This window comes from Lycorma delicatula, chromosome 1 (genome assembly GCF_047948215.1).
Source record: "Lycorma delicatula isolate Av1 chromosome 1, ASM4794821v1, whole genome shotgun sequence".
Taxonomy (NCBI): Eukaryota; Metazoa; Arthropoda; class Insecta; order Hemiptera; family Fulgoridae; genus Lycorma; species Lycorma delicatula.
In genome coordinates, this window is record NC_134455.1 from 93,486,654 (window position 1) to 93,514,510 (window position 27,857).

At 30.3% G+C, this 27,857-nt stretch overlaps 1 protein-coding gene across 2 annotated transcripts in view; it reads right to left on the minus strand.

Moving 5' to 3' along the window:
- Nucleotides 1–2,790: 2,790 nt before the first annotated feature.
- Nucleotides 2,791–27,857, minus strand: part of LOC142318145 (nucleolar protein 4-like) — a 136,468-nt gene continuing 111,401 nt past the window's right edge. The window contains exons 8-10 of one of the 2 annotated variants that reach the window (XM_075354687.1): nucleotides 12,825–12,979; nucleotides 10,900–11,072; nucleotides 2,791–3,207 (exon numbers count right to left, since the gene is read on the minus strand). In XM_075354687.1, the coding sequence (XP_075210802.1) occupies nucleotides 3,041–3,207; nucleotides 10,900–11,072; nucleotides 12,825–12,979 (495 nt within the window). In that variant the 3' untranslated portion in view covers nucleotides 2,791–3,040. The remainder of the gene's footprint in view (nucleotides 3,208–10,899; nucleotides 11,073–12,824; nucleotides 12,980–27,857) is intronic. The other variant, XM_075354688.1, reaches the window with a different exon arrangement.

The window sequence follows — 27,857 nt, forward strand, 5'->3', positions numbered from 1 at the left end:
TTGTACACTGACAATTATTACACAAGTATTAAATTGGGTGGAAAACTGTTAGAGAAGAAAACCTATTTAGTGGGAACTCTCAGAATTAAAAGAAAGAGGAACCCATCTGCCATCACAAAAGCAAAGTTGAGATGAGGGGAGATGAAAACAATGTATCATTCCTAACCACTAAGGAAGTACCAGAAATGGTTGAAGTAACATCAAATATAGGAAGGATATAGAATAAACTTTCGGCGATAGTACAGTACAATAACGCTAAAGGCTTTGTAGATCTATCTGATCAATCGGCTTCATATAGCAGCAACACACTACGCTGAGGGGTGAAGTGGTTTAGGAAAGTTGTCTTGATCTGTTAACAAATACGGTTGTGGTTAATAGTCAAAGACTATATATGATGTTGTGATGTTGGTCTAGCCCAAGATGTCAATTACTGCTTTCAGGGAATCAATTGTGCTGGCCATCCTAAAACAACACGGAATTCCTGAAAATATGCCCAATCCAAGGCTGAGTCATAAACTAGTAGAGATCAGGGCAAAAAGAGGAAGGTGTAATGTATGCTATGATTCGCTGGTAACACGTCTCGACAGAAAACATGCTTTGACAAAGAGTAAACAAGTTACAACATTTTGTCATTCTTGTAAACATAAGTATATGTGCCTGAACTGTTTTTTTGATATTCATAACTGTCAGCAAAAAAAAATGTAAATAAATTTGTTATTTTGTATTTGTTCTTTTATCATTTTATGGTTATAATGTATACACATGGCTCCTAGGTTCAAATTTTAATGAAATTTTACTTAATAGGGCCACATGTATCAATTTGATAAACACAAGAGTTTTGTCTAGGGCTTTGCGTATCAATTTGATACACACGCCATTTTCGGTAAATAAAAGTCAAAACTTGAAAATTTTATATTTCTCACCCTTCATATAAAGTAAGTATCAAAATAAATAAATAAAAAATGTCTGGCCTGGGGTGAAGTCTTTATTAAGAAGTAATTGATGAGTACCATTAAAAGAATGGTACTATAGGGTGTAATGGATAATTTTTAATGTTTTTAAGGGATTATTTATAAAAATTTTACACCTCTTTTAAAATAAAAAAATTATTTCTTCAGAAAAGATAAACTACTACATACATATCACTTATAATTTGAACTGAACTGAATTAAAACATGATTACTCCATAAAAAAGGGATTAAACTATGGGATCAATGAAAAATTTTATCATGCAGGAGAGGATTATTATGCATGAAATTAATTAATGAAGTTGTTAAAATATAATAATTAAGAGAAAAATTTTATTTTATGTTAATAAAAGTTTTTATTATCATTAGGAGAAGTTACAAGCAGCAAAAACTTATTTATTTTACTATCTTACTTTCTCCCTTGTGACTTATAAAATTTCTAAGCTTCAAATACGGAAAAGTGAATTGAATTGAATTTGTGCATGATAATATGTTTCAGGAGTCACACACAGGGAACAATTAGTCTATGCAGTTGTATTTTCATTTTAATTATTATTATTATTATTATTATTAACAGAAATTTTATTTTTTAACAACCAGTCCAAATTAGTTTTAATAAATTCCAAATTAGTGAAGTTTTACTAATAAAAAAATTGCAAGAAAGGGACATAGTGAACATGAAGTTTAATACGCTTACTACAGATAATAAGTTATTCATAACAACAATTAACAATTAAATTAAATTATTATTAATAGTTAATTATTAACCATTAAGAAAACAGAAACACTTGAATAGTACTGAAAAAGAGACATGAGCGACAAAATATAAAATAATAAAAAAAATTTTAAAAAATAGAAATAAATTAAAATGAATAAAGTGAAAGATATTAAAAATCTACTTGAATAAAAAATAACCGTAAGATAACATATCATAGTAAGGTTTTTAGTACAAAAAATACTGATAATTTAAAGGTATTTTAAATTATAATAGTGGTATTTTAAAGGATATAATAGTACATTAAAAGAGACAAGTACATTAGAAATCATAATGAAAAGAAATTTCCAAAGTAGTGGCTTTAAGAATAGAACAAAAGAACAAGCTGAGATAGAACAAGTGAAGAAATCAGCTAATGTTTTCAAATCCTAATGTATTCCAAATAATTGCTCATACAAAATAGAATTTTTCATCGGTCAATAAAATTTAAATAATAATAAAAAGTAAAAAATATGTTTTTTGAAGACATTAAAGTACCCATCAGTAAGATATTCTGAAAAATTTTATAACAGAAAAACGGAGAATACAAAACGAATGATAGTAAACAAATGGGGCTAAGACAGTATTAGTTTACAAAGTAATTATTAGATAATATCGTACACATAATTTTAAAACACTGAAATGTTAACACTTTAAACAGTTTACAATATGAAAAATGTATATAGAATAAAATCTCAACAACAAGCACATTGTTTTACATCTATAATAATTATCATATAGGCCTAAATTATTTTCAGCTACCATATATATTTATATTTTATCAATTTTACAAGTAATTATCAAATTGAATTATGAAATATACCAATGAACAAAACTTCTACATTATTTACACACTTATTTCAGAGTTTCTTTTCTATTGCAGAAAAAAATGTAAAATATAAATTTCTTCTTTTTTTTAAAATCTACATCATTATTTACATGTTTTTAAATTTCTACAAAAAATTAAAACTACATTTATAAAATTTAATAGAACATTCATCACATATATGTGTATAGATTTTATATTTCATTCAGTATTGAATTATTAGTATTATTCTCCATCAAATATACAAATATATCAATTCTATACATATTGAGATTAAGTAATATTTAATATAATATTTATATATAATTTGACATTTATTAAACAAGAATAAAAATATTATTTTAATAACATTATGAAAAAAGTTCATTCTTTAAAAATTTTGTTTAATAAATAAGTAAATGAAGACCAAGAAGTAATTGTCTGTAAAAAAATCATTATTTAAAGGTGGTAGATTTGTCAGAATGACGGAAAACCACCAGATAAAGCGTGTAGTTATGGTTGCTGTAAAAGTAGTTGCTCTAATTCATCGGCAGACCTCAAGAGAAATGCAGCAGATTCTCGATATCCAGTTATAAGTTGACGTACGGCAGCCATTTCTGTTGGATTCAATCTGTGACTTAATAATGGCTTTGTCGGTTTCATACTCAAATCTGTAGGTCCTGTAAAAACAAATAACACCAATCAAATTTTTTAAATTGAAATTTACAGCTTTTGCGTAAAGGGTAAACAACCACGTACATTATCACCAGAAAATCATAGGCAAAATATGGAAAATATTTGAAAATTTTTTGGAAAACCTATAAAAAATAAGTATAAAAGAAAAGACTTTACTGCATATTAAAAAACAAGCAGTTTTAAATGGAATTTAAAAACTGAAAAAAAAAAATTAATCCAATTTGTGAAGTGAATGTTCATCAGTCAGAAATACAAACAAACAAAAACAGCAACAAAACTAATGTAAAAATAAAAATGTATTTAAAAATATTAAGCAATTATGTATTCGCACGTATACGAGGTGTGTTCAAAAAGTAACGAGAATTTTTGTTTTTTGGAAAGAATTTTATTTATTCGTTTACAATAATGTTATCCCCTTCAAAATAGTCCCCATTATACATTTATGCCAGTGCTTTTTCCAATCCCTGAAACACTTCTGGAACTCGATCTTTGGAATAAATAGTGTTTAGCTCTTTCAGCTATTCACTTTTAATCTCATCTATGCTTGTAAAACGACGGTCCTTTAAGGTTCTCTTTATTTTTGAGAATAGAAAAAAGTCACATGGAGCCATGATGAATACGACAGCTGGGGTATAATTACAGTGTTGTTTTTGGCTAAAAATTGACGAACAAGCAATAAAGTGTGAGCAGGCGCATTATCAAGGTGCAAATGCCATGAATTGTTTTGCCACAAATCCAGGCGTTTTTTTTTTTAGATTGCTTAACGTAAATGGTGTTCAACTTAATAGTAATACTCCTTATTGATCGTTTGACCTAGTGGCAAGAACTCATGATGCACTATGCCGTTAAAATCGAAGAACACAGCGAGTATAACCTTCAAATTTGACGTACTTGTCGAGCTTTTTTCAGTCTTGGTGATCCAGAGTGCCTCCACTGGGATGATTCGTCCTTAGTTTCGACATCATATCTGTAAACCCATGTTTCATCACCTGTTATAACACAATTCAGTAGTTCTGCATCGTTGTTGACTTCATTTAGTGACTCCTAAGCAACTTCCATTTGCCACCATTTTTGTATGAAATACAACAATTTTGGAACAAATTTTGTTGTCACATGTTTCATACCCAAAACATCTGAAAAAATTTCATGGCATAAGCGAGTTGATATCCCAACATCATCAGTGACTTCTCTGATTTTGATTCAACGATCATTCATAATCATTTCGTCCACTTTTCCACATTTTCATCAGTTGTGTTGGGGCGTTGGGAGTGTTTGTCATCTTCAACGTCTTCATGACCTTCTTGGAAACAATTATATCACTCGTAAACCCTTGCTTTACTCATAGCAGACTCACTAAAAGCAATATTTAACATTTTTAAAACATTGCTACACTTTATTCCATTTTTATACCAAAATTTAAAACAAATTCTCTGATCCATTATTTATACAAATAAAAAATCATCGATAGTACCAAAACATGTGTTATCCTTTTGACAGCTGACAACAGGCTAACCATCCAATATGGCTAAAAATGTAAAGATACTTTTCAGACATATTTACCAATACAACAACGAAAAAATCCTGACAATTGGACTAATACAACTCGTGAAATTTAAAAATTCTCATTTCTTTTTCAACACACCTTGAATACTGTAAGCAAATGAGATAGGAATTTTAAGGGCTTCCACAAAAAAATGAACAACTCCATCACATGTTAAAAACCAGTACATTTAAAATTCCATTTAATTAGTAAAACTCAATACCATGTACTAGTATAAATCTCTTTCATTAAGTTGTTAACACACACAGTCAAGGAGAACAACATGAATCATAATGTAGCAATTATCTAAAGAATATACTACTACATCACCATATTGACATGAAGAATGGAAATTATCAATCTGGTATCCCTCAAACAGACAGCAAAAGATGACTTCTTTATGACAACTAATTTTTATGGAAAATTTTCTCAGCAATACAATACCTGTAATGTGATAAGATTTTTTCTTAACTGTAAACTAGTTCACAATAAACAGTAGTGTATGGTCAATAAAAATACAGAAAATTTTCTTCTTCTTAATTATTATTTTTGATTTTTAGCTCAACAGTATGGTTATAAAATGAATATGATTATACAATATATAATATGGTTACAATATGAATATGAAACTGTTTAGCAGCTTTTCTAAATCACAATGATATATCTTCATAATGGACTTTCTCACAACTCTTCATTGCTATTAACATTAAATATAAGTGAAACTTACATTGAATAGAGTGCTAGTCTATGAGGGTTTTAAACCCACAGACAAAATTAAACTATAAAACTGTTTGGCATAGGTATATCTGGAAGCAATGAATTAGAATCATTCTCAAACCCAGTGGCAAGAAATTTGTGCACATCTCTTTTTTTGCCAGGGCTTGTAAACCTCACATATATGGATATGGAGAGCTAATCAAATAGTTTCCTTTTGTAGTACAGCGTATAAGATTGGTTCATTTTCTGATATTTTTCAATTTGAACACAAAGGTACAAGTGGCTGGCTGTGACTGCCAGGCAAAATGTCAGTGACTCGAAACTTTAGATTTTAACCTATAATCTAAGCTGATTTTGTTTTTTAATTATCCTCTCAATGGCCTTATAAGAATAATTTTCCATGACACACACACGCACACGCACACACACACACACACACACACACACACACACACACACACATACACACACACACGCATATGTATATATTCAGGGTCCAGTATATAAATCTGACGATTTTGTAGTAATTGTTATGTTGGCACCACTGTCAATGAGAAGGCGGGAGTGTTATACATCGACAAGTCTATTCATGCTATTTCAGTAGCCAGTATGTCGTGGTCGGGTGAACATAGAGCGTTTGTGATTGAAGCCTATTTTAAAAATAAAGACTCGGTTATTGTAACACAGCGTTTATTTTGCAGACATTTCAATTTAAATCGACACGCGTCTGTTCCTAGTAAGAATACGATATTGTTGTGAGTGATGAATTTTAGGAACACGTCGTCTGCTTTAAAAATGAAACCAATAGGACGAAAACGGACTGTGAGAACGCCTGAAAACATTAACGCTGTAAGGTTAGCTGTTATGCGGTCTCCATGACGTTCAGCAGTGAGAAATGCTGCTGCGCTAGCCATTTCTGATCGACAAATTCTTCATGCCGACCTGAAATTCCATCCATATAAGATGATGTTAGTGCAGCAACTTAATGCAAATGATTGGGCGTCTCACAAAGCAGCTTGCGAGATCATCCTCGAAAATGTCCACCAGTATGCCATTATTCTTTTAAGTGACGAGGCACATTTTCATCTGCCAGGATTTGTGAATTAACAAAATTACCGTTATTGGACTTCGCATAATCCATGGCAAATTCCATGAAAAACCACTTCACAGTCAATATGTTACAGTTTGATGTGCGGTTTCAAAGTTCGGCATAATACGCCCATATTTTTTTGAGGAGTTAAATCGCAGAGTAACAGTAACATCTCATCGATACGTAAACATGTTGAATGAATTTCTGCAACTGAAACTGAATGACTTTCAAGGACATGAAATTTGGTTTCAGCAGGATGGTGCCACCGCCCATGCGGCGAGAATCGCAATGGATGTTCTGTGAGAAACCTTTCCTGGACGTTTGATTTCCCAATTTGGGAACATTTCTTGGCCAGCGCATTCACCTGATCTGGCTATTTGTGATTTTTTTCTGTGGGGTATCTCAAACATAAAGTCTTCAGTAGTAGACCACAGTCATTTGCAGAACTCAAGGAGACCATTGCAGTACCACAAGTGATGATTGAGCGAGCAATGTCAAATTTTAGAATGAGGTTATGTGAGTGTGTGAGGAGTAATGGAAAACATGTGGACGACATAATATTCAAGTAAAAAAAATCTATGAAAGTAATTCATTATAAATTGCAAAAATTGATCTTTAATTTGATATATTAAATGTTTTAATAGTACAAAACACAGTTTAATTATTATCCCTCAAAAATCATCAGGTTTATATGCCGGACCCTGTATATATACGATAATAATTTTTCTAAAGTCAATCTATTCAACACTCATATTCCCCTGTAATAATATACAAATATAAACCAAATTGATCCACCAAAGTACAGAAATATACATTAAATGAGATGAAAGTTACCTTATTTTTTCATATCTTTAAAAAAATGTTTTTGTGGAAACCTACATCTTCAGTTGTAATTTACTTTAAACTGTTTATATCAAATTACATACTACATTCAAATTTATAAAGGTAAATATAATTTTTTTTTTTAAATTAAAAAATAAATTAAAACTTTTTTAAATAGAAATTTAAAATTTAAAATTAAAATAATTAAAAACTACATACATTAAATATGATATCAAATTTGGTAAAAATTAAAATAAATAACTAGAATGAAATGCACCATGTAACTCGGCCAGCCAGTGTTACAGTACTGTGTGGATTTGAATTAAATTAAACTGAATTATACATTATCATTATTTAAAGAAGTGCTGTCATCTACTGCAGCCTTTATCTTCATATTCTGTTTGTAAGTTGATCAATTTGAATTTCCTTTTATATTTATATATATAAAATTTCTCCAAAATGTCTAAACTTTTATTATCATTATTCATATTATATTTCTTGATTTCCGATATTTCCAAATTGATTTAAATATCAGAAATAGAGTGTTTATTGTTAATAAGGTGGTCAGAAACATTAGCTAAACCCACCCAATTTTCCACATTTATAATATCTAACATGTTCAAAAAATCTGGTGTTAAAAGATCTACTAATTTTTCCTATATAAATGTGGTCACAGTCATTGATTTTATTTTATAAATTTCACACAAATTGTTTAAATTATATGAATCAGTATGATTACTGTTTTTTTAAATGTTTTATCATATGGTTATTTGTCTTGTGCACAGGTTTAAATTTATTTTTATCATACTTTTATCAAATACTTTTATCATATTTTTATCAAAATAAAATCAATGACTGTGACCACATTTATATTGGAAAAATTAGTAGATCTTTTAAAACTAGATTTTTTGAACGTGTTAGACATTACAAAAATGGAAAATTGGGTTTAGCTAATGTTTCTGACCACCTTATTAACAATAAACACTCTATTTCTGATATTTAAACCAATTTGGAAATACTGGAAATCAAGAAATATAATATGAATAATAATAATAATAAAAGTTTAGACATTTTGGAGAAATTTTATTATATAAATATATATAAAACTAAGAGAATTATTGATCAATTTTGGTCTTTAAAAAATCCGCCATTATGGATCAAAGAAATTAAAGAAGACATGCAAGAATTAAATTTGACTTACGAAGATTTACTTAATAAATCCGAAAAATTAAAATTTGTTATTAAAGATCCGAATACCAACTTTAAAGTAAGAACTTTTAATTATACAAAAAGGGTTTATTCAGAAGAGGATCGTAAAGCAAAATCATTAAGAATGACTAAATATTGGGAGAAAGAAAAAGCTAAGAACTTAAAGGCCAAAAAATCGGCAAAAAAGACTTGAATTATTCTGACTAAAGTGGTCCTTTGCAGCCTTAAAAGTAAAAAAAAAAAAAAATATATATATATATGAAAGGAAATTCAAATTGATCAACCTACAAAGAGAATATGAAGATAAAGGGTGCAGTAGATGACAGCACTTCTTTAAATAATGATAATATATAATTCAATTTAATTTAATTCTAATCCACACAGTACTGTAACATTGGCTGGCCGAGTTACATGGTGCATTTCATCCTAGTTATTTATTTATTTTAATTTTTACCAAATTTGACGTCATATTTTATGTATTTAGTTTTTAATTATTTTAATTTTTAATTTTAAATTTCTATTTAAAAAAGTTTTAATTTATTTTTTAATTAAAAAAAAAAAATTATATTTACCTTTATAAATTTGAATGTATTTGAGTGTAGTATGTAATTTGATATAAACAGTTTAAAATAAATTACAACTGAAGATCTGGGTTTCCACAAAAACGTTTTTTTAAAGATACGAAAAAATAAGGTAACTTTCATCTCATTTAATGTATATTTCTGTATTTGGGTGGATCAATTCGGTTATATATATGTAAATAATATATATATAAAATAAAATATATAATTATAATATATATTATTATGCATATATATATATATATATATATATATATATATATATGGACTTTATCAGATAATGAAAATACTCTGATGAACTCTGTTATTAGTCGCACATAAAATAGCATAAGATAGCTAGTCACCTCAAATTCATATTATTTGAATCATCTATTAATGTAGTAAAGACAATAGAATAAATAAGGTACAATAGATACTTAAATTTATTTTTTCATTATACAGAGTGTTTCTAAAACGGTTAGCTGGCTACACTTTTTCAGATTCTGCTTCTAAAAAACTAAACAAAAAATATCCATAGGAAAAATGGCAATTTCTCTTTTGTTTTCCCCCGGTCTGCCATTTTGTTATTTTTATATAAAAATTTATATCACAAGTTCAGATAGATGAATCGCATTAATATTTGATAAACGTCTTGCTAATAAAGTTTTAAAATTAGAAAAATATCAGGACTTCAATCCCTTCACAAATTACAAAGTGGTGACCATGTTTATTTTTCAATCCATTTTATCTGCATAAATATTAGTTTTATCAAAATTTATGTTTTGCAAAAATATTAAGCCTTTTATTAAGAACAAAATGACATTTTATTTTTTTAAATCGGTTTACAAATAGTCGAGTTATGGGAGAAAATTGATTTAATTTTGTATCATAATTATTAGGTCTATTATTGTGAGAAAATTATTTCTTAATTTGATTCTAATTTACAATATTAGAATTAGCAATAAGTAAAAAGAATTAATATTCATCAAACTGAACGTAAAGTGGAGGACATGAAAGCACACATAATTACATTAATTTTCTGCCATAACTTGACTATATGTTAACCAATTTTCAAAAATAAAATGTCATTTTGTTCAAAATAAGAGGCTTAATATTTTAGTAAATAACATAAATTTTGATAAAACTAATATTTATGGAGATATAACGGTTTGAAAAATAAACAATGCCACCATTATGTAATTTTCAGAGGTAATTAAGTCCTGATTTTGTGCTAATTTTAAAACTTTATTACCAAATATTAAAGTTATTCATCTATCCAAACTAGAGATATAAATTTTTATATAAAAATAACAAAATGGCGGACAGGGGGAAAATGAAGGAAAAAATGCCATTTTTCCTAAGGATATTTTTTGTTTAGTTTTGCAAGTGGAATCCGAAAAAGTATAGCCAGCTCACCATTTTAGTAACACTCTGTATCATTCATAATGATGTTCAGGCAAGTTCATTACTTTGTGATTTATCATAGTTTGTTAATTCTAGAACAGAAAAAATATTAAATAATTCATCTTCAAACACTTTGGAAAAATTTCCAGATGGAAGTTTGTTCAAAAAGTTCCATATACAAATCTTAGATCAGGTTTCTAAGTATTTTTCATACATTACCAGGATTTCATACATCAGTCAATACCTATGCACTATCCTCAAATCAGAAAATAAAATTACCTGTACAAAAAAAAGAAAATCCAAAAGCATTTTTAGTGTGTACAAAATTACATACCATTCCCCATTATGTTTGGTGTACCATATCCTGGGGTACCAAAAATGGGTGTAGATGGGTAAGGTGAGTGGGTTGTAGCACTTCTTGGGAAGCTCTGGGTGAAGTTTGGCCGGTATAAATTTGTTGAAGATGATGAAGTCATTGAACCATTCATTGGACTGCCACTGTGCGAGCTGAAAGAAAAAAAATGAATTCTCTGAGTAGCTGTATTATGACCTCATCTGGTAAACAATTTTTTTTTGTAAAGGGATTTTCATAATTATTATTGTTATTTTTAAGTATTTACTTAAACTTATTAATATTGAATAAAATATAATTTTTCTTCCAGGAAATTAAATTACATAGAATTCATTCAATAATTTGAAAATAAAAAAATACTGGTACAATGCTGCTGTACTTACTTAAATTTGCATAGTGCTAAAAATTTATCTCTCTCCATTAATGATATCATTATTTTTATGATCTTATTTATTTTTTCATGCAAAGAAAAACGAGTGTTCTAGATAGATTTTTAAACCTATAAGAAATTATAAAAATCCAAAAAACCCAATCCAGGTTACAGTGCATTGTTCTAAATTTCATAAAATGTATAACCTACATTTTAACTTATTTTTATATTTATTTTCTATTGAAAAATTTATAAAAAATGGTATTTTATGTTCTAAGGCAGATAAAAATTAATAACAGACAAGTAATACTCTACCTCATGTAGGAAAAAGGTAAATAGTATTTTTGGAATTCCATTCATCACAAGTCAAAAAAAATTGGCAACATTGCTTGACTATTGAATGTTGATAACATTCAGGGGCATTAAAAAAAGAAACCTGTTATATGTATTAAAATTAATATTCTGTTTTCTGAAACTAGGCAAAACTTTATTATTAATAATGCAATGAAAGGTATAGGGACAAGCTACAAAGCACTTTTCAGAGCTATGTATTCTAGTACATTTCCAGAAAACTTACCTAGCCTATCTAGTTCTGTCTCTAATGAGTGCCAGAACCTTCCTAGCCAGGTCTGAATGTCAAGATAAGCTCCAAAGTTGCAGAAATGCTTCCACTCAATGCTTCCACTTTCTGCTATACATTCTATAATGATGTTTTGCTATCTGGAAACGAATAGCAAACTCAAAAAAAGATATCATTCCAGTACACGAAGTTACACAAGTAACTTTTTTATTAATATACAAAAAATAATTATCAAAACACCAACACCTGAGAAAAACCAGACATATTTACGGGTTGTAAAAATCTAAAGAAAAGGAAAGAAGCATAATTTTGCTGAGGTATCAATCACTTAGTGTATAAGTTATTACAAAAACAGTTTATTAAATCAACCATAAAAAGGCAAAAGAACATTAACTAAAATAAATCAAGGTGGGCGTGTAAAAAAAACTCCTTCCATAAAAGAGTTATGAGTAAACCAAAGATCAAATAGCAATCGAACAGCTTTTAAGAATCTTGATAATTTACCTATTTCAATAAAACATCATCTAAAACATTGTTATGATTTGTGATAGTTTGAATTTGAATTTTAATGCTACATAATGTACAATAATTTAGAATGTGATGAACTGCTGCCTACTAGTATAATAGTAGTAACTGCCTATTAGATATATTAGAACATGACCAGATATCATAAAAAATACATGCATTAGCTTGATGTGCAACCAATATATCTGACCATAAGTGCCACACTTACAAAGATCAGGTGAGTAAAAGCTTCCTTGTACTCAGCTGATTTCAACATCAGTTCATTTGTTACTATGAATTTCAACAGAGCTGGGAAATAACAGAAACAGACATGGTTCTTTTAAACATACCCTATTAAAAATGATACTAAAATATGATTAAGAAATGAAGTTAGACAAATGTATGAATTTTACAAAGCTATTTTTTCCAACATGCAATATACTAAATCATTACCTGATACTATGTTCTGTTTTCGATATGCTAGGACTTTCTGATTTAATATTGTTATTGTTGTTATTGTTATTATTATTATGAACCGAAGTTGGTAATTTTGAATCAACTGGAGAAAACTGGTCCATACTTGTTGCTCGTGTTGTAACTGGTTCGCTCTGAAAACAGTAGGTTAAGTATAATAACAGTAAACAAAGTATACAGGTATTTTAGTTCTTGTTTTATATTCCATTCAGTATAAAAATTATCCAATTTGCTTATAAGAGATATGGATTATTACAGCAAGGTGTATATACTGAAATATGAAATCGTTTAGGATGACACAATACACTTATAATGTTTTGACCCAAATAATTAATTATTTAACATAACTAAGTTTGAAAAATATCTTTTAAAATGACAAATTTGTTAATACTCATCAGTATCAGACAATGACACATATCAGTTGAGGCAGTCTATACTGTATCAAAACAATTTGTTTGTAAAGATAACTTACGCTGAATATAAAATAAAGAAATAATTACTAATACAGAATTACAAAAGGAAGTTACACCACATGGAAAACTAATGGAAGTGACTGAATAATGAAAATAGTTATGATAGCATCTTAAGAAATACTTCTTAAATTGTTAGAAATATGTTAAAAGCTTACATGCATAGATTAAAATAATAATATTAATAATTAGCTTTTAAAGAAGGTGATCAATGACATATGAAAGAGTACATAAACAATTTAATGTTCACTACTAGGATCTATATATTTTTCTACATATATTCTAAGTCAATGCAGGTTATTACATTCTCTGCATCAAGATAGCACAGCCATGATGAATAAGTTGTTTAAGAATTAGCACCTTTTTCATCCTGCTATACTACAGAAAGAATCTTTATGGATTGCAAAACAATGTTCTTTAAAAATTAATCATTAATATTAAAAATTTTGAGACAAAAATTTTAAATTGCAAAAGTTTACATTTAAGGATATATAAAAAGTGTAAAGCATTTTTTTTTTAATGATAAACAGTAATATATTTTTACCAAAGATTGTTTTATGTATGTTACATACATACCTATGTTATATATAAAAAACAGTTATTTAAACAGCCTGAATCAACCTCTTTATAATCGTAACTGTTATAAGGATTACCATACAACAGAATTCAATTACTAAGGTCAGTTAGTGAATTAAGACTTATTGCTTATTATCACTTATTGCTTATTACCTATCCTTTATTGTGACTTTTCTTTTCATAAAACTTTGCTAGTGGTATTTTTTTTTTGTCTTCAGTCATTTGACTGGTTTGATGCAGCTCTCCAAGATTCCCTATCTAGTGCTAGTCATTTCATTTCAGTATACCCTCAACATCCTACATCCCTAACAATTTGTTTTACATATTCCAAACGTGGCCTGCCTACACAATTTTTTCCTTCAACCTGTCCTTCCAATATTAAAGCGACTATTCCAGGATGCCTTAGTATGTGGCCTATAAGTCTGTCTCTTCTTTTAACTATATTTTTCCAAATGCTTCTTTCTTCATCTATTTGCCGCAATACCTCTTCATTTGTCACTTTATTCACCCATCTGATTTTTAACATTCTCTTATAGCACCACATTTCAAAAGCTTCTAATCTTTTCTTCTCAGATACTCCGATTGTCCAAGTTTCCATATAAAGCGAAACTCCAAACATATACTTTCAAAAATCTTTTCCTGACATTTAAATTAATTATTGAAGTAAACAAATTATATTTCTTACTGAAGGCTCGTTTCGCTTGTGCTATTCGGCATTATATACCCCCTATGGACGAAGCTCCTGCTTCGTCCATCTTTAGTAATTCTACTTCCCATATAACAAAATTCTTCTACCTCCATAATCTTTTCTCCTCCTATTTTCACATTCAGTGGTCCATCTTTGTTATTTCTACTACATTTCATTACTTTTGTTTTGTTCTTGTTTATTTTCATGCGATAGTTAATTAAAATTAAAATAAAAATTATTAATAAATCAATATATTTAAATTAAAAAAAAAAGAAAAAAGTTACAAAAAGGGAAATGAAGTCGGATTCAAACCAATTCCCCTTGTAAGATAGAAATAATTGATTAATTAAAATTTTCTTTGGTTACAACTCTGAAACCATTGATAATAAGTATAATAAACTATATCATAATGAAATAAGTAACATTTATGATATATCATTGAAAAGCTCTTGATGAGGGCTTATTACTGTAGTTAAGAAAAAGTCCAAAATCCAAATTTTTGGATTTTAGGCTTTTTTGGACATTTTTGGTCAAGTTGCAATCAAAAGGGGAGGTGCACAACTAGATATTACAGCAATCCTAAATACAAAATTTCAACATTCTATGGCTAATCGTTTTTGGGTTATGAGAGATGCAGACATCACGCCAAAATAGTCAAAGTGGATTCAGGGATGGTCAAAATGGATATTTCTACTGAAATCTGAAAACCAAGATTTGTCATGATTGCAATACTTCCTTTACTGCATACAAGGAAGTAAAAAACAATTTTTTTTAATAATTTTTTTATATGCAAAACTTAGTGTTTCATTTATATATATTTATATTTATATATATTTATATTCATTAGAGCACTTTCATACCACAGTGTGACACGCATTACTTTTTTTTTTATATAAAAATAACAAGAACTAGCATTTGAAGAAATTTCTTTTTTTCTTCCTTTTCATCACTCTACACAAGAACATCTCAGGAAATGTAGCTGGGTGTGCAGAATATCTTTGGATGTCCATGATGAATCTCATGATATCAAGGTCATCCTTCAGAATATTTTTAAAATCTGATATTTGTAATGTCCTTAGGACAGTGAATCTCAACTTTTTTAGCTCCACGACCCCAAAAAAGTAAAAAAAATATATAATGAATATTTCAGGACCCCCAACCCTAATCCAATGAAACCTAGTTAAAACTATGTAGCTGTGTTGATAGCGACATGAAGTGTACAAACATGAGCAATTTACAGGTTCCAACTTGATTTGTACATACTCCTTTTAATATGGTCTGCTTGCATAATATTTGCTGTGAGAGCATCATGTTCGAATATCTTATAATACGTTTCAACACTTCATGCTCTCAACAGTGTAAACGAGGCATAAAGGATTTCAGAATGTCAGTTTGTCTAATGCAAAGCATGCATTTGGTGCCATTATTTAAGTTTTTAAAAGCATATTTTCATTGAAATAATAATTGAGGTTTCAACTTTTAGTGTGCGGTGAAATGAAATGGTGTAATTGTTTTTTTCAATTGTATTCTTACGCAAAATCAATAAATTTGTGAAAAACGAAGTGAGCCATCTACATCCAGTGAATCAACTGGTAAGAAGATAAGATTATACTTTTTTTTTTGTCTTCAGTCATTTGACTGGTTTGATGCAGCTCTCCAAGATTCCCTATCTAGTGCTAGTGGTTTCATTTCAGTATACCCTCTATATCCTACATCCCCAACAATTTGTTTTACATACTCCAAACGTGGCCTGCCTATACAATTTTTCCTTTCTACCTGTCCTTCCAATATTAAAGCGACTATTCCAGGATGCCTTAGTATGTGGCCTATAAGTCTGTCTCTTCTTTTAACTATATTTTTCCAAATGCTTCTTTCTTCATCTATTTGCCGCAATACCTCTTCATTTGTCACTTTATCCACCCATCTGATTTTTAACATTCTCCTATAGCACCACATTTCAAAAGCTTCTAATCTTTTCTTCTCAGATACTCCGATTGTTCTGTTTTTTGTGATTGTTGTACTTTTGTTTTGTTCTTGTTTATTTTCATGCGATAGTTCTTGTGTAGGACTTCTTCTGTGCAGTTCATTGTTTCTTCTAAATGCTTTTTACTCTCGGCTAGAATTACTAAATCATCAGCAAATCGTAGCATCTTTATCTTTTCACCTTGTACTGTTACTCCGAATCTAAATTGTTCTTTAACATCATTAACTGCTAGTTCCATGTAAAGATTAAAAAGTAACGGAGATAGGGAACATCCTTGTCGGACTCCCTTTCTTATTAGGGCTTCTTTCTTATGTTCTTCAATTGTTATTGTTGCTGTTTGGTTCCTGTACATGTTAGCAATTGTTCTTCTATCAATGTATTTGAACCCTAATTTTTTTAAAATGCTGAACATTTTATTCCAGTCTACGTTATCGAAAGCCTTTTCTAGGTCTATAAACGCCAAGTATGTTGGTTTTTTTTTCTTTAATCTTCCTTCTACTATTAATCTGAGGCCTAAAATTGCTTCCCTTGTCTATAGGGACATGAATTTCTGCTGAAGTCATCTTAAATTATCTTCCTTCTACTATTAATCTGAGGCCTAAAATTGCTTCCCTTGTCCCTATACTTTTCCTGAAACCAAATTGGTCTTCTCCTAACACTTCTTCCATTCTCCTCTCAATTCTTCTGTATAAAATTCTAGTTAAGATTTTTGATGCATGACTAGTTAAACTAATTGTTCTGTATTCTTCACATTTATCTGCCCCTGCTTTCTTTGGTATCATAACTATAACACTTTTTTTGAAGTCTGATGGAAATTCCCCATTTTCGTAAATATTACACACCAGTTTGTATAATCTATCAATCGCTTCCTCACCTGCACTGCGCAGTAATTCTACAGGTATTCTGTCTATTCCAGGAGCCTTTCTGCCATTTAAATTTTTTAATGCTCTCTTAAATTCAGATCTCAGTATTTTTTCTCCCATTTCATCCTCCTCAACTTCCTCTTCTTCCTCTATAACACCATTTTCCCGTATAACTCTTCAATATATTCCACCCATCTATCGACTTTACCTTTCGTATTATATATTGGTGTACCATCTTTGTTTAACACATTATTAGATTTTAATTTATGTACCCCAAAATTTTCCTCAACTTTCCTGTATGCACCGTCTATTTTACCAATGTTCATTTCTCTTTCCACTTCTGAACACTTTTCTTTAATCCACTCTTCTTACACCAGTTTGCACTTCCTGTTTATAGCATTTCTTAATTGCCGATAGTTCCTTTTACTTTCTTCATCACTAGCATTCTTATATTTTCTACGTTCATCCATCAGCTGCAATATATCGTCTGAAACCCAAGGTTTTCTACCAGTTCTCTTTATTCCGCCTAAGTTTGCTTCTCTTCATCACTAGCATTCTTATATTTTCTACGTTCATCCATCAGCTGCAATATATCGTCTGAAACCCAAGGTTTTCTACCAGTTCTCTTTATTCCGCCTAAGTTTGCTTCTGCTGATTTAAGAATTTCCTTTTTAACATTCTCCCATTCTTCTTCTACATTTTCTACCTTATCTTTTTTACTCAGACCTCTTGCGATGTCCTCCTCAAAAATCTTCTTTACCTCCTCTTCCTCAAGCTTCTCTAAATTCCACCGATTCATCTGACACCTTTTCTTCAGGTTTTTAAACCCCAATCTACATTTCATTATCACCAAATTATGGTCGCTATCAATGTCTGCTCCAGGGTAAGTTTTGCAGTCAACGAGTTGATTTCTAAATCTTTGCTTAACCATGATATAATCTATCTGATACCTTGCAGTATCGCCTGGCTTTTTCCAAGTGTATATTCTTCTATTATGATTTTTAAATTGGGTGTTGGCAATTACTAAATTATTCTTCGTGCAAAACTGTATAAGTCGGTCCCCTCTTTCATTCCTTTTGCCCAGCCCGTATTCACCCACTATATTTCCGTCCTTGCCTTTTCCAATGCTTGCATTCCAATCTCCAACTATTATTAAATTTTCATTTCCTTTTACGTGTTTAATTGCTTCATCAATCTCTTCGTATACACACTCTACCTCATCATCATCATGGGCGCTTGTAGTCATATAGACGTTAACAATCGTTGTCGGTTTAGGTTTTGATTTTATCCTTATTACAATGATTCTATCGCTATGCGTTTTGAAATACTCCACTCTCCTCCCTATCTTCTTGTTCATCACGAAACCTACTCCTGCCTGCCCATTATTTGACGCTGAGTTAATTACTCTAAAATCACCTGACCAAAAGTCGCCTTCCTCTTCCCACCGAACCTCACTAATTCCTACTCTATCCACATTTGTCCTACCTATTTCCCTTTTTAAATTTTCTAGCCTACCAACCTTTTTTAAGCTTCTAACATTCCACGCTCCGACTCGTAAAATGTTATTTTTTAATTTTCTGGTGACCCCTTCCTTAGTAGTCCCCACCCAGAGATCTGAACGGGGGACTATTTTACCTCCGGAATATTTTACCAAGGAAGGCGCCTCCATTATTGCTATGTGAAAATGCAGAGAGCCACATTTTCTTGGAAAAACAGCAGCTGTAGTTTTCCAATGCTTTCAGCTGCACAGTACTCAGAGGACTGAGTGATGTTGATACGGCCGTTTAAGTCATTGTGACTCACGCCCCTAACAACTACTGAAAGAGCTGCTGCCCTCTTTCAGGAATCATTCCTTAGTCTGGCTCTCAACAGATACCTCTCGGATATGATTGCACCTTCGGTCCAGCTACTCTGTATCCCTGAGCACTCAAGCCCCCTCACCAACGGCAAGGTCTCATGATTCATAGAGGAGGAGGATTATACAATAACAGTTATTTAAATGATGTTTTCTTCATTGGATGGAAAGTCACAGTGCATTGCTTACTTTCAAAGCCTTTCTGATGAAAGCATGAAGCTATCAGAATTAGTTCAACACTTGGAAACTAAACATCCAGATCATAAGAGCAAACCCTTGAAATTTTTTGAATGAAAATTACATACTTTGATCAACAAGCTTCTATTTGTAAATCAAGGCATACTGACAGTACCCTTGAAGTATCTTACCTCATAGCATTAAGAGTAGCTAAGATGTTCAAACCCATTAAAATCGCTGATAACTTCAAATTGCCTGTTATAGTTGATATGGTCAATATTTAATAGGCGCAGAGGAAGCAAAAAATTGAAAAAAACATTGCTTTCTAACAACACAGTATAAAGGCGAATCAGTGACATAGCTGCCGATATTTGAATTCAGATAATTCAGCAAGTGAGTTCAAGTGAATTTTTTAGTATTTAATTTAATGAATCAACAGATGTTTGCTCAGATGAACTGAGCAAACATTTCTCAGTTCTTATGTTTTGTGAGGTATGAAAGCAATAGGAACATATCAACACTGCTTCCTTCACAGACTGGTCTTGCCACAAAAAATATGCTAAAAAATCTCAACAAATTCTTTGTAAAGCTGTAAAAATGGTTAATTTTATCAAAAGGCAACGATTACAAATAGGCTGTTTTGCTAAACTATGTGATGAAATGGACAAAAAAAATTCTTCTTTTCCATACAGAAGTCAGATGATTTTCTCAAAAGAATTATCATGTACGATTATCATTAACCAGTTATTGTAATTGTGAGATGAATTATTAATATTTTCTCACGATTTGCTGTTAGCGTAATTAGCTAATGTATTTTTGCATTTGAACAACTTGAATGTGAATTTACAAAAATGTGATAAAAACATTTTATTAATGACAGACAAAGTTCATGCTTTCATTAAGAAGTTTGATATCTGGATTATTTCCCTTAAAAGTAAAAAGTTTGGTGCTTCCACTCACTTCTGACTATATTAAGAAAAATTTGGATGAAGAAGAAACTACTATTCACCATTGTTTGGATAGCACAAAGATGCATTTGTGTGAACTAAAAATTCATTTGGCAGATTATTTTCTGGTAAATAAAAATTATTCCTCAAAGAGATGGACCATTTAGTAAACACATTTTGCAGCTGCTAAGTTACCGGATGAGATTCACTACCAACTCATTGAAATGTCTCCCATCAAAATGTTATAACTACAATTCACTTCTGAAGATTTAGATACGTTCTGGATTTCTCATCGAAGTGAATATGGAAATTTAGTCACAGAAGCATTGAAAACATTAACCCCTTTTGTCATGTCTACCTTGGTGAAAAGGATTTTTCATCTATGGTTGCGCTAAAAACTAAATATAGGAAACATCTTTTATCATTTAAAAACATTTTGCTTTGGTGTTTCTAACAGAGATCCAAGTATAGGAAAATTTTTAAATGAAAAACAAATGCAACCATCTCATTTTATTTTCTTTACATGTGTACCTATAAATATAATAAAGTGTTAAGTTATTGGCTAATTTCACAACCCTCCCTTTCATATCACAGTGATCCCTATGGAGGGTCGCAACTACCAGGTTGAGAAATGCTGCTGTAAAGTCATGATCTGGAACCTGATTAGAAGGTCAGACTGTGATATTTGTACTCCACAGAACATTCACGGGATAACAAATATGACAGAGGCATGTTCAAATTTTTTATGTTCCAAACTGCATTCAAGTGACATAGATTAAATAGACAGCTTTTAGAATAATCAAATGTTTTCAGAACAGAATAATTTTTGTCCCTATGAATCATTCAAAAGACTTTATATCTGGATTGTGCGAGACAATATATGGATAACTATAGCTATATCATTGTAAAAGCGTTATTTATGAGGACAATAGTCTATTGAGGCTTTTAGTGATAAAATCTCTGTCTATGATCTAAAAGCATTTGTATACCTTATATTAATATGGTTTCCTTCCAGATGTCTTTTGCCAAGACAGTGTTTTGGTTATCCTTAATGGACAATAATTATTTAATTTTAAACATACTATTACTGTCTTTCCAAAATGACACACAGTCTTAAGGATGTTTTTGAAATATTTATTTTATATCATAATTAAAATATTTAGCAGTTCCATGTTGATGTGCACAGAAAAATACTATCTTGAGTCTTTGTAAGAGCAAGAACATAGCAAGAGTTTTTTAAAAAATTATGATTTTTATTTTAAATTGATTGTAATTTTAAATGAAGAGAAAAAAATTTATTTTGTGCAAATGTACAAAGGACTCTAGGAAAGTTTTGCAATACAACGGAATGAGTCATGACAGGATATAAAAAGTTAGTGCTTGTTTAGACAGATCCCAACCTGCACTGTAGCTGTTCTAGTCTCTGTTTCAGTGTCATTTGTTTTTTAGCTATATTAGTAAAAAGAGGTAGTGATGTCATTTTCCCAAAAACTGAATACTGGACAATTTTTCTCAACAATTTATATAATAGACACAGGTTAGTGTTGATCAGCGTTTGAGAAATGGTTCCTTAGGCTTGGAAAGAATTGTTCTCATCATACAACAATATTTAGGTGGTACCAAGAGTTTGAAAGAGGAAATTTTGGCCTTGAGGACCTTCCAAGGTAAGGTTGACTGTCTTTAAGGTTGTCTGCAATACAAAAATTGCTTGAGACAGAGAGATGTGCGACGTACCACCAAACAGAGATGTCCTTGGGCATTATTGGATCAGGAGTTCTTGCAATTCTGTGGATCACCATCAAGTTAGAAAGGATTTTACCCTTTGGTTTACCAATGATCAAATGGCACGTTGTGTTTCATGGTGGTGTGAAATGCTGAAAAAGTTTAAAAATAGGAGAACACCCTATGTGAATAGTATTGTAACAGGTGACAAAACTTGGCTGTACTATTATGAAGTTCCGACCAAGGCTCAGAACAAAGTGTGGGTGTTCAAAGATGAGGAGATCCCCATGGCTGTCTGAAAATCCAGATCAGTAAAGAAGAAAACGGTGCTGTATTTTTTAGTGAAAGGCATTTTAGATTTTTGGAAACTCAGAAGACAGTTACAAGGAAATGGTATTTCAAGGAATGACTGCCTATAGTTTTCAAACCCCTCAAGAATCTGCACCCAATCTCAAGGATGGCCACATGGTTTCTTCACCACAAAACTGCTCCAAAGTTTTCCTGAATATTTAATGAGCACTGGTATAAAACAATTAAGCATCCTCCCTATAGCTCTTACCTTGCTTCATGTGACTTCACACTGATCTCCCAGGTGAAGAATAGACTGAAAGGCAGGCATTTTACTAGTGATGTTAACCTCCTATGGACCTGGGAGGATGAGTGTGCCTAGATCTCTGATGAAACATAAAAGGGATTCGCTGAAGACTGGTTTTGAAGGATGGAGAAGTGTATTATAATGTGTGGGGAAATTATTTTTAAAAATAAAGTCTTTTATAAGACTTACAAAACTTTCCTAGTGCTCTTTGTATGCGTAACATTTCCAATCATTACTGTATCTATTCACAACCACTCACTGATTTAATGGAACAAAAAAACACGAAGGTGTGACAACTCCTATTGACTGACTACATATGACAGGAATGCAGCAAGTGACTCCTTAATTTTGATTTATTTTTTTAATTCTCCCAGCTACCAAGTGATATCCAAACCGAAACTGAAAATTTTTAATTAGTGTTTTATATTAAATTATAATCACTTGCAGATCAAATCGGTCAGAAAAACTAGATTAAAAAAATAAATCATAAAAAAAATGTTTATTAACTTACCTTATTAATTTTAATTTCATATGAAGTTATTAAATCATCCAGGCTGTGTAGTGAATGATTTAATCTTTAACCTATTATTTTTGTATTACATAAAAAAATAACGTGCTGAGTATATATATATCCTGCAATATTTCAGGATGTCTTCTAGTTATCCTGCATATCCTGGCATACATATTATTTATCATTTGGAATAAGTTCTGGATATCCCAGGAGAAACATATGCAGTATGGGAGAACGTTTTGAAATTGTATTTCATTTTTGTCTTCGGGGAATGATTTTGAAATTTAAATACTACTAAAATACTAATAAAATCAAAACCTAAACCGACGATTGTTAACGTCTATATGCCTACAAGCGCCCATGATGATGATGAGGTAGAGTGTGTATACGAAGAGATTGATGAAGCAATTAAACACGTAAAAGGAAATGAAAATTTAATAATAGTTGGAGATTGGAATGCAAGCATTGGAAAAGGCAAGGACGGAAATATAGTGGGTGAATACGGGCTGGGCAAAAGGAATGAAAGAGGGGACCGACTTATACAGTTTTGCACGAAGAATAATTTAGTAATTGCCAACACCCAATTTAAAAATCATAATAGAAGAATATACACTTGGAAAAAGCCAGGCGATACTGCAAGGTATCAGATAGATTATATCATGGTTAAGCAAAGATTTAGAAATCAACTCGTTGACTGCAAAACTTACCCTGGAGCAGACATTGATAGCGACCATAATTTGGTGATAATGAAATGTAGATTGGGGTTTAAAAACCTGAAGAAAAGGTGTCAGATGAATCGGTGGAATTTAGAGAAGCTTGAGGAAGAGGAGGTAAAGAAGATTTTTGAGGAGGACATCGCAAGAGGTCTGAGTAAAAAAGATAAGGTAGAAAATGTAGAAGAAGAATGGGAGAATGTTAAAAAGGAAATTCTTAAATCAGCAGAAGCAAACTTAGGCGGAATAAAGAGAACTGGTAGAAAACCTTGGGTTTCAGACGATATATTGCAGCTGATGGGATGAACGTAGAAAATATAAGAATGCTAGGGATGAAGAAAGTAAAAGGAACTATCGGCAATTAAGAAATGCTATAAACAGGAAGTGCAAACTGGTGTAAGAAGAGTGGATTAAAGAAAAGTGTTCAGAAGTGGAAAGAGAAATGAACATTGGTAAAATAGACGGTGCATACAGGAAAGTTGAGGAAAATTTTGGGGTACATAAATTAAAATCTAATAATGTGTTAAACAAAGATGGTACACCAATATATAATACGAAAGGTAAAGTCGATAGATGGGTGGAATACAATTAGTTTAACTAGTCATGCATCAAAAATCTTAACTAGAATTTTATACAGAAGAATTGAGAGGAGAATGGAAGAAGTGTTAGGAGAAGACCAATTTGGTTTCAGGAAAAGTATAGGGACAAGGGAAGCAATTTTAGGCCTCAGATTAATAGTAGAAGGAAGATTAATGAAAAAAAAACCAACATACTTGGCGTTTATAGACCTAGAAAAGGCATTCGATAACGTAGACTGGAATAAAATGTTCAGCATTTTAAAAAAATTAGGGTTCAAATACAGAGATAGAACAATTGCTAACATGTTCAGGAACCAAACAGCAACAGTAATAATTGAAGAACATAAGAAAGAAGCCGTAATAAGAAAGGGAGTCTGACAAGGATGTTCCCTACATCTACGTTACTAAAAGTATCTCCGTTACTTTTTAATCTTTACATGGAACTAGCAGTTAATAATGTTAAAGAACAATTTAGATTCGGATTAACAGTACAAGGTTAAAAGATAAAGATGCTACGATTTGCTGATGATTTAGTAATTCTAGCCGAGAGTAAAAAGCATTTAGAAGAAACAATGAACTGCACAGATGAAGTCCTACACAAGAACTATCGCATGAAAATAAACAAGAACAAAACAAAAGTAATGAAATGTAGTAGAAATAACAAAGATGGACCACTGAATGTGAAAATAGGAGGAGAAAAGATTATGGAGGTAGAAGAATTTTGTTATATGGGAAGTAGAATTACTAAAGATGGACGAAGCAGGAGCTTCGTCCATAGGGGGTATATAATGCCGAATAGCACAAGCGAAACGAGCCTTCAGTAAGAAATATAATTTGTTTACTTCAATAATTAATTTAAATGTCAGGAAAAGATTTTTGAAAGTATATGTTTGGAGTTTCGCTTTATATGGAAACTTGGACAATCGGAGTATCTGAGAAGAAAAGATTAGAAGCTTTTGAAATGTGGTGCTATAGGAGAATGTTAAAAATCAGATGGGTGAATAAAGTGACAAATGAAGAGGTATTGCGGCAAATAGATGAAGAAAGAAGCATTTGGAAAAATATAGTTAAAAGAAGAGACAGACTTATAGGCCACATACTAAGGCATCCTGGAATAGTCGCTTTAATATTGGAAGGACAGGTTGAAGGAAAAAATTGTGTAGGCAGGCCACGTTTGGAATATGTAAAACAAATTGTTAGGGATGTAGAATGTTGAGGGTATACTGAAATGAAATGACTAGCACTAGCACTAGATAGGGAATCTTGGAGAGCTGCATCAAACCAGTCAAATGACTGAAGACAAAAAAAAAAAAATTAATAATTTATTGCAAAAAAACTTTTACTATAAATAGTAATTCAATAATAATGATAAAAAAAAAATATGAAAACAAATCATAAGTTACTAGTGAAATAAAATTTTACGTACTTTTCATTTTAAAAGAATGTATACATGTAATTTAATAGGTGTACAAGGAAGTCATGTAGTGTCCATATCAGATTTTTTCAATAAGCAAAAATTCTAAATCCCCAAATATAATATTTAAAGAACAATATTCATTGGGGTATAAAACAGCATAAAAATGATTGAGATAACATTCATGCAGCATTATATAAATTACAGATTGAAAAAAATTTAAGAAGTTATATTTTTTTATCCTTTTTTATTTTAGGCCTAAAAATTATGATATTACTTTGAAGCTTTTAATGCATTACAATAAAATTTTCACCCATGCAAAGTAATTTTTTAAAGAAATTTCTGATGTAATAACTATGTAGGAAGATAATCACAAATATTCTTCTTTTTGAAACTACAAAAAATCTTTTTCAAATTACAAAAATTGTGATTTAACTTTGGCATAGTAACCCTCATCTGTGGAATGTTTCTTGACAGATTTAATGAAAACAAAAGGTATTAATATGGTTTATCTGAATGCAAAATATTAAGATATTGAGTCATAATAAACTAAGTTCTTTAATTTGCTTTCAAACATGCTTTTTATATGACACATGATTTTTGTTAAAGGAATAACAGCAAACCAATAACTAAAGAATAGGAATTAAAGAATTTTTAATTATGGTTGGCCAAGATCAATATATATAAAATGATATGATAAGTACGATTTTTATTATGATTAGCTCAGAAACATACAAAAAAAGAAACTGTAAATTATAACTAACTATAGGAACAAAAATAATATATATCTTTAGAGTAATATGTATATATGTTTAACATTATTTTCAAAGGGGTGGAACCCCTTTGAAAATAGGGTGGAACCCCTCTCCGCTACACCTGACCAAACTCAAAAATCTTAAATGACATGATAACATTTAATTACATTAATTGACAGCCCAAAAAAAAATGAATTTTGGTGAAAAGAAAATTAAAATCCGCCCACCTGTTTGCTTGGTAGGTGTGAAAAACCTTTAGGATAGTACTTTTTTTATTAAACTTTAGGCCAACAAAAATAACTATGAAATTACGTGATATTATTTCTTAAACCATTTGAAATAATCATAATCTATGGATTAAAACTGTGAAAATTATTTTTTAATTTACCAACACAAAATTTTTCCTTTAAATGTTGAAATTACACTATGAAATTACGTGATATTATTTCTTAAACCATTTGAAATAATCATAATCTATGGATTAAAACTGTGAAAATTATTTTTTAATTTACCAACACAAAATTTTTCCTTTAAATGTTTTCTAAATTTCAAGGGTTGAAAACTTATTTTTTTTAAATGAGACAATGTAGCTTGTGACACCTCATTGGAAGGACCTTTGAATGACAAGTAATTTGGAAATTGTCCATTCTTGTTAAAAATATGGGTTTAAGTGTCTCCAGCACTGAAAAAACGTACCAATAAACATAACAATATAACATCAGTTAAGCATACAAAAAGCCAATAATAAGGTACCTACTTCTTTGCTGATAACATGCCGAAATATTTATTACCAGATAAACTTAATGATTAAATAATTAAATAAAAACTAATTCATAAATGAATAATTGTTAATCAAAAAATAAAGCTTAAAAAATAAAGAAATAAACCTTCTAAGTTCAAAACTTAGAAGAGAAAGAGAAGTTCAAAAAATTTGAAAATTACAATCAATAATTCTACTGTAAACTATTAAAGTACACTAATTTCATAAGAACACAGTTCCAAATTTTTTTATTTTGAACATTTTTGATAAAATTTCTTCCTAGTAAAGCTACAAATTAAAAACTTCTATCAAAGTACAACAGTAAGTAAAAATTTTACAAAAGTTTAAATAACATTCATAAATTTTTATTTTATTGTCCATTAATATACTGATTTAACTTTAAA